This window comes from Chaetodon trifascialis, chromosome 2, assembly GCF_039877785.1.
Source record: "Chaetodon trifascialis isolate fChaTrf1 chromosome 2, fChaTrf1.hap1, whole genome shotgun sequence".
In the NCBI taxonomy this organism is placed as follows: Eukaryota; Metazoa; Chordata; class Actinopteri; order Chaetodontiformes; family Chaetodontidae; genus Chaetodon; species Chaetodon trifascialis.
In genome coordinates, this window is record NC_092057.1 from 6,847,954 (window position 1) to 6,863,751 (window position 15,798).

General features: G+C 41.7%; 1 protein-coding gene across 4 annotated transcripts in view; it reads left to right on the forward strand.

The window, feature by feature from the left end:
• The window catches only part of sh3gl2a (SH3 domain containing GRB2 like 2a, endophilin A1), a 31,707-nt gene extending 19,732 nt beyond the window's left edge, over positions 1 to 11,975 (forward strand). Inside the window, exons 2-10 of one of the 4 annotated variants that reach the window (XM_070976363.1) lie at positions 3,383 to 3,451; positions 3,968 to 4,040; positions 4,791 to 4,934; positions 5,217 to 5,350; positions 5,455 to 5,613; positions 6,387 to 6,490; positions 6,592 to 6,707; positions 7,433 to 7,447; positions 7,611 to 9,159. In XM_070976363.1, coding sequence (XP_070832464.1) covers positions 3,383 to 3,451; positions 3,968 to 4,040; positions 4,791 to 4,934; positions 5,217 to 5,350; positions 5,455 to 5,613; positions 6,387 to 6,490; positions 6,592 to 6,707; positions 7,433 to 7,447; positions 7,611 to 7,753 — 957 coding nt within the window. In that variant the 3' untranslated portion in view covers positions 7,754 to 9,159. Of the gene's footprint in view, positions 1 to 3,382; positions 3,452 to 3,967; positions 4,041 to 4,790; positions 4,935 to 5,216; positions 5,351 to 5,454; positions 5,614 to 6,386; positions 6,491 to 6,591; positions 6,708 to 7,432; positions 7,448 to 7,610; positions 9,160 to 9,251 lie in introns of those variants that run through there. The other 3 variants (XM_070976372.1, XM_070976345.1, XM_070976354.1) reach the window with 3 other exon arrangements.
• Positions 11,976 to 15,798: the final 3,823 nt, after the last annotated feature.

A 15,798-nucleotide genomic window follows, 5' to 3' on the forward strand; every position in this document is an offset into this window, starting at 1 on the left:
AAATAACTGACTTCTACTGAGTCTGACTGCAGAGCCCCCCTCCATCTGTGAGCTGAAGGAATCACAGAGGTGGGACACACAAAGACGCATACACACATTTAAGATATGGCTGAATTTACAGCTCAAACAAGTCTGGAGAAGAGGAAGACATCTGTGGCCTGTTCAGTGGAAACACTGGTGGCTAAGAGCTTAAATTTCTGCTAACGCCTCCAAACGCCTCCGCACAGAGTCCAAGAACTGGGGTTAAATTATTTGATAATTTTTATCAGTTGAAACAATTATGCGATTAATTGATAAATTGTTAGATTGAAAATTCGTCTTTAACTATTTTGATATTTGATTAATCATTTTTGTTTTTTTTCAGAAAAAAACATTCACAAGTTCCAGTTCAGTAGTGAGGATTTGTTGCCTTTCTTTGTCTAATGTGATTTCAAACAATATTTCTCTTTCATAGAACAAAGGATGAATCGATTAAGTGAGAAAACTGTCAGATTAACAGATTGCACAAAAATAGTTAGCTGCACACTTAATTTGTATACATACATACATACATACATACGTGTGTGTGTGTGTGTGTGTGTGTGTGTGTGTGTGTGTGTGTGTGTGTGTGTGTGTGTGTGTGTGTGTGTGTATATATATTATTAGTAGAGTACAAATTAGTCATTTATACTTTCAAATGAATAAGTCTTGCATACAATTTGTGCCTTTGAATCCTTCGTGTGCATACTGCTGATTTAGTATTTTCACCAAGCACTCGTTTAAACCTTTCTATCGATTCAAGATAAGATAAGATAAGATAAGATAAGATACTTCACACTTCATTGATCCTCCGTAAGGGAAATTAGGGTGTAGAATCAGGCAGCAGCAGTAGTAGTAGAGGAGACATAGAAGGGAATTCAAAATAGAAAATAAAAATCTATTATATTATATGTGTTCTGTACAAAAAGGGGGTTATTAAAAATAATATTGACAATGGATTAAAAAGTGAATTTCTCTCATATATAAATCTTCGTCATCTCAGAGTTGTTTCTCCACCTGAGTCTGTTCAGTCCGCTGTGGAACATTAATCATCATCTCGGGTCAGAATATCAGACTAATGCTGCCTGCGGAGAAAGCAGACTGTCAGTATCCTCTAAAGGCACGAAGTGACTGTCATCACGGCCGTTTATATTAGTAGAACAAAAAGATTAGAGCTCCATGAAAGGTGTCTCCCTTTGAAGTCATCCTTCTCTTTGTCACTGAGGAATACATGTATCTCCGCTCAGGTCACTCCTGTGCTTCTGGTGTAATGTGCTTCTATAACTACGTTTCTTTCTACAAGGACGTCAGTTCTGTACGTTCACATTACAGGTTGTAATCACACGTAACTGTGCTCATACTGTAGCTCAGGTGTGACGCCAGACGTCGACTGTGCTGACACGTAAACACGGCCCATCAAACACACGCTTTGCTGTTTTATTTGATTAAACGCGGGATGAAAGTAGCGAGGGGAATAACAGGAAGCTGCGGACGGCGAGCCGCGGACACAGGCGCAGGCAGGTAGCTGTCTCCATGGCAAACAGCTCAACGGGGATTTTAAGACATTGTAGTGATGAGTAGGTGAAGCTAATGACAGGAAGTGTGACTCCTGCTGTGTGTGTGTATGTGTGTGTTTTGCACTGCTGTCAGAATATTGAGCTTTCAGTGTGGGATCAGAGGAGACTTTGCAACGATGACTCATAGAGCACCAATCCTCCGAAAGTCTCACACTGCATAAACTAGTCACAGGCTTAGTCTTATAACCCCCCCAATCTGTCACAGATCACCCCACTATGTTTTTCTATGTAAAATATATCTCACTCACTCATTTTATTGCGTCTCCTGCCCTATTTCAGGCTCTTCAAATTTTGTAGAAACATAATTCAGTCTCTCTCTTTTTACATGACGAAGCCAAGAAAAGAAGAAATATATAAAAGCCAACTTCCACTCATTCTGTCTTAGTGTCATTTTTCACTCTCGCACTGGAGGAAGGACTTCCTCTGACCTCAGCTTTCACAGCTTCTTTAGTCACGCATTGTGACGTTCCCTGAAATCCTTTTTCCTCCCTCTGCCCGTCCTCTGAGGGCCGCGTCTGGCCTCGTTGTGTCACATTGCTGCCCCCCCTCGAGCCATCTGGTTACATCACAGACTGGAGCTGGATGGTGGCAGAGCTGGAAACGTTATCGTAGGACAGAGACTGAGAGAGTGTGATGGGACGGGAGCCCAGAGGAGTTATTTCTGTGTTTATGTCTGTGCACCTGGATGTGCGCCATGTCTGAAGCTAGAAGGGCCTTGAGCTTGTTGCTGCCCATGCTTTATCTCTTCCTCTCCTTCCCTTATCTGCCTCTGCACTGCTGCAACTGTGTGCAGCACTGATGGAGAATCTCTGCATTGCTGAACAGTGAGCCTGATATCGTCACGTCCAACGCAGGAGCTAACAGGCTGCCTTCAGCTCCAAAATCGAGACTGAACGATGGGGGTGCATGAAAATATGTAGGAACAAATATGTTGACTTACAGTCTGTTAGCTGCAAACGTCGCCTGAGCGTGCTTTTGTTGTTTATATTCTTGCACCAGGCTGTAAGTTTAGGGACCCGAAGGTGAGAGGTCACAAGGTGATTGACAGAGTAAGATGTGAAAACATACATCTGCTGCACTAAATTAGGTTTATTCTTTCCAATTTCTGGTGTTTCTCTTTCTTGTTAAGTACTGAATCTTTTTAAGAATCCGAATGAAAAGAACTGAAACACACTTTGCTGCAACCTGCAACAAGGCATCAAAAGCCCAATTTGATAATTTTAAGGGGTCTCAAGCTAAAAACACTGGGGGCTTTTGAAAGTATTTGGCGGTTCTAAAGATGCAGGACAGCCATCAATAACACGTTCATGGCAGTTTTATTCCAGTAAAGGTCGTTAACGCTGATGTGAAGATCGCTGACGCCCTCCTGACGTCGTTATCCGTGAGCGCCGGCCTTCACGTGGCTTCCCGTCACAGCACGCTCATTAATGAATTATAATAATGGGTTTCTGTTTTGTGAAGCACAAGGTCGAGGTGATACGTGTGTGTTTGTTGTTTGACATTATCTTAATTGGGACACAGAGGTTGTGACTCTGATGCTGACTGGGACAAACACGCTCTCATAGCAACATCCACATCACTTAACATGTAAGTGATAACTAGCTCTTCATGTCACAGAGCAGCTGGTGTGTCTTTGTCCTTACCAAACCCCTGAGAGGAATTGTCTTTATTTCATGTCAAAGACCCCTTAAAGTTGTAAACTATTTTCATAGTTTTGAACCGTCATTTTGTCGAGCTGATGAAAGCTCAACCCTAACATGATTTTTTTTGTTGTGCTTGTTTTGCAGAAAGTGAGTGAGAAAGTCGGAGGTGCAGAAGGAACGAAGCTCGATGAAGACTTCACTGAAATGGAAAAGGCGAGACTGAACTCTTTCTATTGACCCTGTTATCACCGTTTGAGAATGAAAAGCTGATTATTAGTTAACCAGAAGAGGTTGTGGGATCCAAACAGACTCGTGCAGGTGTTTTATACGTCTCACAGCGTTGTTAATTCAGAGAAGGTATTTCTCTGAATGTCTCAGTGGATCTTAAACATTTCTTAACATTTTGGGACTCTGGCTTTAAGAAGAGTCAACAGAAGCACTTGCTGCTTATTTTTGTGGTTAACACGACCAAATCTTTGGTCCAAAAGAACAAAAATTGCACCAGTGCTTACATTGAAACTTAATGTAAACTGGAAAGCTGGCTTGTTACTTGAATCCTCGCTGCAGCTGTTTTCTCAGACTCATAACATTCCTGCAGTGTCACTTTTTGTCTCATCGTCTTTCAGCTGCTATCTGTTTGTTACCGTCCACGTGGTTTCTTACCTCTTGTTTCTGCACCTCCTGTTTCCACCTCCTTCCTCCTTGTTGTTTCTGCATTGTGGTTTGCAGAAGATGGACACCACCGCTCGGGCAGTGCTGGACATCATTACCAAGACCACGGAGTATCTGCAGCCCAACCCAGGTGACATAACCCAGCTGTGCACGATGATAATGTGGCTACAGTACAATGCAATAATAAATGCTAACAGTCACATTCAACCAATATGACCGCTGTATTTAAGTACATTATTGTAATATTTGATTTATGGTAAGGAGCATTTAAGTTTTACTGTGTACTAATTCTGTATTCCTGATGCTGACATGATGTTTATTGCGCACTAGTTGCTGGGTGTCCCTGTTACAATGGAGGCAGCAGTTGCACCTGAAATACAGGAAATACGTTGAGCTTCAGGGAAAATGACTCAGCTGAGGACACCGTCCTCTGATAACTAAATTAATCACAAGACAAGATGTTTGAGGATGTGTCTGATTCAGCTCAGCGGGTGGAAATGACTGATCGATCGTGTCGCGCTTTTCCTCTGCGGTAATTAAACACAGCAGCAGCAGGGAGGAAAGAAAACAGCCTTTTTACAAGGTGGGGAAACTGGAGGCAGTGGGGAAAGGCTCAGTCAGTCAGTCAGGGGAGGATGTGAGAGGGAACCCGAGTTAAAGTCAGTCTGATCATCCAGCTGTACCTGACAGAGTCAAGTTTAACAGCTGGACTGGTCGTATTTCTGTGTTTCAAGTGTTAAAGATCCACATGAAGAACAGCGTATTGTAGACGCTCGCTGGCCTTTTAAACCTTTAATGCAACTAAATATTTTTTCACTCCAGCAGCCCATTACAATGCAGTCTGTTTAGAAAGAATTTCATTCGTGCTTTGCCTTCACAGCCACCAGAGCTAAGATGAGCATGATAAACTCCATGTCACGCATGCGGGGACAGGAGAAGGGACCGGGCTACACACAGACCGAGGCCATCCTGGGAGAGTCCATGCAGAGGTTCGGCAGGGAGCTCGGAGAGGAGTCGAACTTCGGTGGGCAGCAGCACATTCTCACAACAGCAAAGAGGCATTTTACTCCCTCGAGGACGAAGCAGCAGCGTTCTGAAAAAGTCCATTTTCCAGACAAGATGCCTGAAGTTTGCTCTGTTATTTACTCCACAAGTGAAGGCATTAAAATGCTGTTTAAAGTGAACTTCACATTCTGCGTTAGACTGTAGTGTCACTGCACGCGAACCCTCTCCTACACTTTACACCGGCTGCTGTGAGCTGTTCATTCCTTTTTTTAAGTGTCTAAATGGATCTTCATCTCTCCAGGCCTTGCTCTGATTGATGCTGGGGAAGCCATGCGTGAGCTCGCGGAGGTTAAGGACGCTCTGGACATCGAGGTCAAGCAGAACTTCATCGATCCACTGCAGAATCTGCATGAAAAAGACCTGAAGGAGATCCAGGTACGGCTGCAGAACTCTGACGCACCAATAAAGACAAAAAGACTAATAATTGAAGGCATCTCTTGGTCAGGGATTCAGATTTACTGTCTGGCCTTCTTTTGCAGCATCACCTGAAGAAAATGGAGGGTCGCCGTCTGGACTTTGATTATAAGAAGAAGCGTCAGGGCAAAGTGACAGACGACGAGATCAAACAAGCGCTCGAGAAGTTTGACGACTCCAAGGAGATTGCTGAGCAGAGCATGTTCAACCTGTTGGAGAGCGACGTAAGGATGCTTTTGCTTTACTTTGGCTGATTTAACTCACCACTGACATCAATTTACTGCACTTGCAAGCTCTCCATCTTTTCTACGATGGATACAAATTTTAAAAATGTAGCTCCTCTAATATTTCTTTTCCTATAAAGACAGTTGATGACATGTAACGGGAAAACAGCAGAAACTGGACTGAATGTCGGTCTTAAGTTCAGCAGGTGGTTTGAAACATGACTCCATGGATCTTTCTACTGAATGTGGCTGCAGTTTATTTGCATAACAACTTTAAAAAGAGAGTCTTTGTTTCTCAGGTTGTAAAATCAGACAGATACTACCCTCAGGTGTATCAGTTGATTCTATACGTTGGTAAAACCGTCTCACCACACAGCCCGTGAGCAGGGTGTTACTCAGCACATGAAGTTTGTTCTGCTGCAGATGTTCAAAATGCCGTTTTTATGAGCATTTTAAAAAGAAAGAAACAAATATCTACAAGTCCATAACAACTCTGCAAAGGTCATGTGCTGAGGACGATCATGTGACTTGTGAATCATTTTGTTAATGTTTTATAACTCGTGTGCATTGTTTGTTTTAATTGTGTTTACTCATGTCTAATGCTTTATCCACATGGTTTTTGTGGCTGTAACGTCTGCGGTAGCTCACGCTCTGTGCGGCACACTGCGCTTCTACCTGCACTGAAATGTGCTTCGTAAAGAAAGTTTCATCATAGCATGTAGCAGCGTTCACAGTGTGAATATGTAACAGTGGGCCCTGCACGTCTTCAACAGATTGAACAGGTGAGCCAGCTCTCTGCACTGGTCCACGCTCAGGTGGAGTACCACAGCCGGTCTGCTGAGATCCTCACACAGCTCTCCAGTAGGATCGACGAACGGTTAGCGCTAACACTTCTTGCCTTACGTTATTGGCTGTACTTACAATAACACATGGAATATTTTTTGTGCATTGAGGGTTTCTGTGTTTTCTGTGTTGCAGGATAAGGGAGGCTTCGAATAAGCCGAGGAAAGAGTTCACTGCGAAACCACGTACGTCTCTGGACTTCTCCCTCAGTGAGAATCACAATGGAGGCATCCACAGTGCTCGCTCTCCAGGTGAGACCCAGAATACAAACCTCACTGCTCAGAAACACGTCCAGAAACGAGTCCTGGCGCTGTAAATACACTGTTTCAAGTGACGTGAAGACAAATCAAAAAGGTTTGCAGAGGTTCTTCCCTGTGAATGACAGTTTCGGGGCTCGTTTCCATTAATTCATCGCCTTCTTTCCTTTAACAACCTTGCCTACGTTTTTCATTTTTTTGCTGTAAATTCTCAAATAAAAGCCGATACTGATGCTGGAGAAGACAGAAAAAAATTGTAATAGATTTATCATAATGGATTGCAGAATACACCTAGAGTAATCTCCATACAATACAATACATTCAACCCTGATTCCAAAAGAGTTGGGATGCTGTGTAAAACGGAAATATAAACAGAATTCAATATTTCATATTTGTTTTACTGACAGCAGTTTTCTGGACACAACAATGCAGAACTTACATGAATGATATTACTCAAATTAAACAATGATTTGTTTCTGTATGAAAATTTTGTGAAAAAGGAAATTAGTAACCTGTCTCAAATAGAGGCCTGGTGCTTTCATAAAAAGGCACATATTTGAGAATTTATGGTGCGCTTGCTAATTTGATCCTTTTCCTAACTCTTTTTCCCAACATTTCAGTTATTACCTGTACTGAACAGAATATCCGTCAATCCAGAACAGATTAATACAAGCCGGCACTCTTCTCTTTCCCCTTATGATTTTGGTTTATTCCTCCAGGGGCGAGGTCTCCAGGTGAGCCAGGTCAAACTTATCTGTCAATATGGTTCTCCGTCTTTGTGCTCATCAGTTCATTTCTTCAACAGCATCCTTTCATTCACACTTAAATCTACTTGTACTGCTTTCTGCCCCCTCCCCCTGCCTTTCCTCCCTTGTGTCTCCTCTTCCCTCTTTGCAGCAAGGTCTCCAGGTGAGGCAAAAGTGAATCTCCAGAGAGATACAATATCTCTTCCATCACTTTGTCATTCTCGTTTTGGTTTTTTTTTTGTCTGCCTCTCTTTTTGTTCGTGTCTATATGAGAAAACTGTCGCACTGAAATGATCCAAACAAACAGCAGAAAAACAAGTGCCGTCCGCTCACTGCTCAAAGAACGCAGACCTGCAGTGACAATGAAAAGCTTAGCGGCGGACGAGCATTTGCCGTTTCTGTGTTGTTCACTTGTCAATCTTCTGGTCTGTCTTACCCTCCTGTTTCTTTGTCTGTCTGCTGCTCCTTTCAATTGGTTGTCTAACTTGCATTTCTCCTTGCTTTATTTATTGACCTTTTCATTGCTGCACCTTCTGTCCTTGCGCATCACCATTCACCCATCTCGAAAATGCTATTACACGTAAACACCTCTGCTCTTTTTTCACCTTTGTTTTCTCTTTTCCCCTTCGCAGCAAGATCTCCAGGTGAGCAAGGGTGACATGGAAAGAGATGCAAATCCTCTCCATCACTCTTATTTTAATCCACCTATAAATGGACCTGTGGGGAAGCGTATTTTTGTCTGTATTTCTGTTTGCAGTGCAGCTCGTCTGCAGTGCTGTTTCTGTCTAACCCCTCATTTCTCTTTTGTCTGTCTTTTTTATCAAATTGCTTGTCTTTCTTTTATTATTAAAAGACTTTGACATTTTGGGAAATGAGCTTATTTGCTCAGAAAGAAGATTTGTACTTGCTTAGCATAAAGACTGGAAAAAGCAGAGGAGACAGCCAGCTTGGCTCTGAAGGTCCAAAGGTAACAAAACCGGCCACCAGCACCTCTAAAGCTCACTAGTTAATTCATTTTATGGGCCGTTGAGTGCCAAACTGAGTCTTGGCCGGGATCAGTAACTCCCTGGAGTCTCAGCTTGTTGTCTGAAAACTGCTCAGAGCCAAGAAATTGTCCCTCAATATTTGGTGAATTGTAATTTTTCAACTTTGGTTTGAATGCAGATGAAACAAACATGATATAACGTATTGATTAGTGACCCACAGAGATGCTGATTCTGTTCAACGGAGCCAAGCAAGCTGTTTCCCCCTGGTCCTGTTCAGGTTCTCAACAGTCAGATCCACAGTTGTAGTGGCTGTTTTTCCTCCAGGGGGCGACATTGAGTCCGTTACACACTAAAAACAAACTTCAACAGGCAAAACAAAGGCAAGATTCAAACTATATCAGAAAGATTTTCAAACAATATTTTCAATTACCCCACACAGTGGATAAGAGTCGCTGTGTTCCACCTGGTTTCCAGTCTTTATGCTAAACTAAGCTAAGCTAAGCTAAGCTAGACGACTGCTAGCTTTAGCTTCACCACACAAATATGAGAATTGTATTGATCCTTTACTGAAGAAAGAATGAGTTCATTTCCCAAAATGTACAAAATTCCTCTGAACATTGAATGCCTCATTATTATTTTATTATTTTCCGGCCACTGATGCTCTTCCCTTTGCTTTGTCTCCACCTCTCTGCTTCTTCTTTTTCTCTTTCACTCTTTCAGCCAGGTCTCCAGGTGAGCCATTGACAAGCTTTTCTTCTGATCATTATATCTCTAATCTATAAGCAGCATGGCGTCTCCTCCTCCAGCCCCTCTCCTAACTCTCCTTTCCGTCACTTCTCCAGCCCCCATGGACCAGCCCTGCTGTCGTGCACTCTACGATTTTGACCCCGAGAACGAAGGTGAGCTAGGCTTCAAGGAGGGCGACATCATCACCCTGACCAATAAGATCGATGACAACTGGTACGAGGGGATGCTGCACGGTAACTCCGGCTTCTTCCCCATCAACTACGTGGACATCCTGGTGCCGCTGCCCCACTAGGACATCACCACCACCACCAGCTGTGTCTGCAACAGTGGCGAAACAAATCCAGGCCTCCAGTTCCTTCCCCCCAGTATTCCCAGTAACCTTTTTCCTAAACATTCCTACCAACCACCTGCACTCCGCTTTACAGGAGTCAAAACAGCAACAACACAATAACGAGCGAAGATACGAACAACGATTGATGATAAATTGACGCAAGTATGCACGAATTGAGCATAAAAGCTGTAAAAGAGGAAAAATTTGCGTTGATGTCGTTGCTCCCCCTTATCCCAGGAGGCACTTTCAGGCTTCCGTAGTCGTCTCATCCATCTCTGTCCCGGCTTTTGTCTCAGTTTACATTGGCTGTCAGTCCGTCATAGGTTTATCAGAGCAGCTTTACAAAACCACACTTTCTCTCATTCACTGTACTTTGTGGAAACCTCTACAGTAGATAGAAGCTTTTCTCTCACATACTAGAAAAAAAAATTGGTCCACGTGCGTCATGTTTGTTAGAGACTTTAGGTCAAGCATGGTTTCAAGTGTTTAACGTTTTATCGTAGAAAAAAAAAGTATGTTGAGCTGCTTTTGTTTTGTTTTAAATATTCCTCTTTTAATGGTAGTCGTCTCTTGGCACGCTCGGGCAGTTTCTGGAGAAACCGCGACCCTGTCATGCTCAAAAAATTCTGTCCAAAGGATGTCTTCACCTTTTAACTATTCAGCGTTTGGCAAGAGTTGTAGATGGATTCATTTAGCTGATAACTAACAACCACAGTCACTCATAGTATCTTTATTTTTTACATATCAATGTGCGCGTGATCGGTCGTATGTGATTTAGAGACCAAAGTTACCTGCAAAAACCCGAAGCAAATCCAGTTTTAGCTTCAAGAACAAGACAGCACGGTGTCAGTAAATCTGTGCGATGCAACGGGGTGAAGATGCAACCTGTAGTTCTTTGGTATTTTCATTAGGAGGTGTGAAACTGTATTCTTAAGTGTGTGACATTACATATCTGAGCCAGTGATTAGTGGAGTGATGACATGATTTGCAAAAACACGAGTTGTGAAGTTTAAACAGTTTGAAGTGACGTAAGAAAACTATGGTGCATAAGTTTCAATCCTCCAACGTGTACTTTATCAGCAGCTTGTGTGAAAAATGGTCGATGTATTGTGATATAATAACTTCTAGGACTTAACTGCACATTGGGGCAACTGTTTTCTCTGCAGCTGAAGGCGAAGCTCCGTTTGCTGCATCCCCGCTAGTCCGATTAGTACTCTGTAGTTTAGCTGTCTATAAGCCATTGATTAAGATGAAACTAGACATAGCCAGAAGTGCACAAATGGCTGAACGGAATGAGGAGTTGTTTCTTTTTGTCTCGGTGGAAATGTTTTATTGATTGAAATGATGCAACTTACATGAAAAAAAAAAACCTTTTCCTCCAGCGTAATGTGGACTAAAAGCAGCTGGTTAACCCTTCACGTGTCACGTTAGACCCCAGAAAAACTACTTGTTTTTAACACTCTACATTGTTCAATTCCCTCTAACCAGCTCTGTGCTTGGATGCAGTATTGTGTGGGATCTCTGTCCCTTCTTTATCTGATAATGTAGAAATCAAACCCAGCTCAGTCATTGCAGTACCTGTTGTAGTCAGCTGAGCAGTCATGTGCTGCTCTGCACTCGTTATCCCTACGGTTTTATTCTCTGCCGTGTCGACCATGTGTTAACCCTTCAGCAGAATAATCTGTGCAGCGGTAACTCTATTTTTCGCCCATCTTGTAGTAATGTTGTGTGTGCATTTTAGGGGAGGGGTGTGTATTTGGGTTTGCATACTGTTCATGTTATGCACAGGGGAGGGGCTGCAGAGGACCTCTGATGCCGAGGTATTTAAGATATACTGTTTCTGACAGTGTTCAACATTAAAGCAAACATGGATGTCTCTTTAATCAAAGGACCAACTCATTATATTCAGTCGAATTACAACAAACGATGCAAAATCAACTAATATCCCATATTTAGTATTTTTTTTAAAGGGAAGCACAACTTTATCAGACAGAATACTTTGTTGGCCAGGGAAGAATAATGATGCAGCTTGAAGGTCTTATATTTATTTTTTTTTAAAGGCAATACAATTCCTTCCTTCTTTTCACTTTTTTTTAACAATCGTGTGTATCTTTGCCCTCAATGAGGACTGTACAGCTTTTCTGTGTTTTGTTTTCACCTTGTGTGTATAGTCGCGCATCTACAGTAACGTATCTTATTTTTGTAACTGTGACAAAAGTATACACATACAGTATAGATGTACTGTATATATACAGTATATTATCCAGAAGCAGTGTGAAAGGAGGGATTCTGTGCTGCACATGATTGTCTTTGGATTGTTTTTCTTTTCTTTGTTTTCCGTTTTGGTTTTCTTTTATTCTTGCACTGGATTCTAAGACTGTATGCTCGATGTAAAGGAAAAAAATGTGATAAGTCAATGTAATTTATTCAAATAAATACCAAGAAATAGAAACACTGTCCTGCTGACTTTCTGTTCATAGATGCTCACACCTCAAGCAAAGATATGTCACAGGTATAAGAGTGTCAGGAAAAAACGATTTAAACCAAAGATAAGTGTGAAATAATTTCATATCTTGCCAAACGTCTGGTTTACTTACCGCTGTGTCGAGCAGTTGTTTTCAGAATATGGAGGCACAGCAAAGATGGATGCATTATTCATTTTCCTGGTGGTTTCTTTCATGTCCTCCTGCAAGAATCCAAATGCAAAGAAAATAGGTCAGGTAAGAAAATCTCTTTTGTACCTCCAAGACGCCTGAAATGTCTTAATAACCCTGTCAGTGCAACGTTATCGAGGCCACGACGACAGCTGAAAGCATCTTCAAGGATCCAGAAGATATGAAACATATGACAGCTGGGAAATACAACCCGTACTGTAGAAATAAAGAATTACAGGAGAGCTGTGGCAAACACTGTCAGATAAACAGCAGGAGTGAACGTAACACAGTGAAGGTGCTCAAACTTATACTTAAGTAGAAGTACTGCAACATTGTACTTGAGTATTTCCATATTACCATTTACTTTTCTCCGCAGTACACTGAGACATATTGTACTTTTTACTCCACTACATTTATTTGACAAAGTCACAATTTTACAAAAAAAAAAACCAACGTGGTTACCGTATAAAACATGATGCAGCGTTACAGATTAAACTACCCAATGATATTGTTAGTAGTGGAAATTAGCTCCACCTCCTCATGAATACGTCAGAAATAATAAGAATGAGAAATGTTAGTGTCACACAGGCAGGGGAGGTTTATTACATAGTATTATTTATTACTAGTATTTTTTGCGTTGTTGTATTAGTACTTACACCTACAATAACTTTTCTGGCCACTTGGGGGCAGTGGAAACGAGATGTGAAAACACTATTAACATATTAACCTTTTAAATTGATCTGTTGCAGCGTTATTGTTCACTTGGAGTCGAGTTTCTGACCACCTCCAACATTCGGCATCTTTTAGCTCTTTGGTCTCTACCAGCTCCTGAGGGAATATGTGGCTCTTTAGCAGCCAGATGTTCCGCTGCGTTCACCAGCTAGTTACTAACTGTTTCCGTTTGGTGCTGAGCGGATCGTGTACAGTGCTTTTTTTTTAGAGCTTTGTTGCTGAAAACAAGCCAAACATCTAAACAATGAAAGCTGCTGAGTCAGCTGACAATTCTCTGTGAGAAGCAACCACTTTCACATCGTTTTCATGTTATTTGATACACAAACATCAATCATAGCCGCTTTAACTAAATGATCTAAATGCTTCTTTAACGCCACCAGAAATAAAGCGATATGCTAAAAATACGCAGTGGTAACGTGATTAAAGCAGAACAGATAATAGAAAGACAAACCAAAGCCAGAGCAAATTCCTGTTGGATTATAGGAACATTTTGAAACTTTTTGTGGTTCATTTGCAGCATTTCACACTTGCTTTGTCTCAGTTTTCACAGTTTCATTAGTCACAACTCGTCCTGCAAAGACCCAAACTGGCTAAATTCTCAACTTTAAGATAATAAGTGCAAAACACAAAAACACTCACTCAGTCCTCAGAGTTCAGTAAGTCAATGCAACACATTCACAAACATTTCACATTACTCCAGTGAGCATCGCTGCAACATCCGTCCACCACAGCTGCAGTCTCTTTATGTCTTTTTGTCCACTGCCAAACCGTTGCACTGAATCTGTTAGAGTGGACTAAACTGCTGTTCACTGTATTACACTTTGCAGTATTACAGTATCACATGACCTTGCTGTATTTTGGATGCTTAAAACAATAAATGGCCGAAATATTCAACATTTGATGAATAAAAACACAAATGTTGTGGTAGATAATATGAAAGGTAAAGCAACACAAAGACAGGCATCATAATTCTTCCTTGTATTAATGTAGGATTTACTGTAGCGTAAAACCAGGCTCCTGAGTACATCACTGCCTCCTTATAACACTATATTAGTACTAGATCTTACAAAGTAATTCTGACCAGATGTAAATAGAACTTTTGTTCTTTTCAGGACAAAAACTGCTGCAAACGTACAGTTTGATAAAGACTTAATTTTACTAAATGATTCAAATGTAATGATAAAAAATACAACGCTGTGATGCTCTGCTGAACTTTCAAAATGCATTGAAAACCTGTTTTCATTTTATGTGCTACATGAGGACAGGAAAGTGTTTTACATGATGAAATACTCTGATAGTGTGACACTGCATCACATTCTGTGCACAAGATAAGAGGAAGTGAAGATCTGTGACAATCAGATAAGCCGGCGCAGGTTGCAACTGTATGACAGTTAACATCAGACGTGACATGACAGCGTTTGGTCCCCACCCATTATCTGTCACCACCAGTCAATGTGACTACACCCTCTCTTCATGCATACAGTTTAACCCCTGCTCTCTCTCTCTCTCTCTCACACACACACACACACACACACACACACACACACACACACACACACACACACACACACACACACACACACACACACACACACACACACACACACAGTGCCACGCTGCATTGACACCGGTCCAGTTTCGTGGGGTCTGCTGTGACATCCTGCTGCAGACTAAGCAGCCAGGCCTTTAGAGCAGCACCAGAGCATGTCGTCCTCACAGTCACACACCCTGTAGCCTGTCGCTCCAGTGACAACGGCAAATATAGACACAGCTTACGCCGTGTTTGACGTGCTGAAGGTGAGATAAACCTACCAACACTTAGAATAACCACAAGCTTCAGTAACTGGCACTGGCATATGTGTACAGGTGGATATTGTGGATACAGGGCGTCTCCTGCTCAGTGTTGTTTGTGAAACAGTGCCAGCTCGCTGCCCAGCCTCACTCCAAATCCTTGAGGTGAAGCATCCTCTAGTGGTGGCAAGCTCACACTGCTCAGCGTGGAGGTTTCAGTGGTGCTTGGCAGAGTTGGGGTGACTGATGATGAATCCTCTTCTCGTACTTCTGCCTGTTTTTATTCGCTTTTTCTCTTTGAAACACAGGTCTAGTCTAGAGGAGGGATGCCGGAGACAGAATGAGGGGAGAGCTGATCCTGAACACTGTAAACCTCTTTAAATGGACACATTTACACACAAGTATCCCTCAATTACTAACGTGCACAACAAGTCCATTTGTGATCTATATTCTGCAGAATCCACCTCCAGTTCAACTGGTCCCTGTCTCTGAATGAGGTCACTTAGATCACGGGGACAGATTAATCAGAGGCTGAAGGTCTATGAATCAGGTGTGATTTCACTGTGGCTCTCAGTCGTTGTGTTGGAAAACAAACGTCGATACCAGCGTCTTTAAGTAGAAGGTTAGGATGCATTTTCTGGGGCAAAGAAAATAAATTTGTTCAGAAACTTTGAACACGAAGTTTCATATTTGAGAGTAGAAGAAAAAAGTGAGACGAAGGCAGAAAAAGAGCTGGAGGTTGTGACTTTAGTCAAAGCTCAAATACAAAGAGAAACTGTCGTAATGCTCATTTAATTCTGTTTGTTTTAATCAGTCGAAATAATAATAATAATAAGAAGAAGAATAATCGATTGATCATTTATTATTGACCATCCGGGCTCTAGCTTCCTGATTTGATGGGAAATATTCCACTTTTTTTAAACAGCTAGTCAAAGATTCATCCATTAATCAGGAAAATAATGAGCAGATTATTAAATAATGGAAATATTGACAGACCTACTCTCAATATGAACCTTAAGTCAGAGTTATAGTTTGACTGTGAATAGGAAGTTTCTTCTTGACTCAAAATCTTAAAAACTCTGAACAGAAAGCATTTAA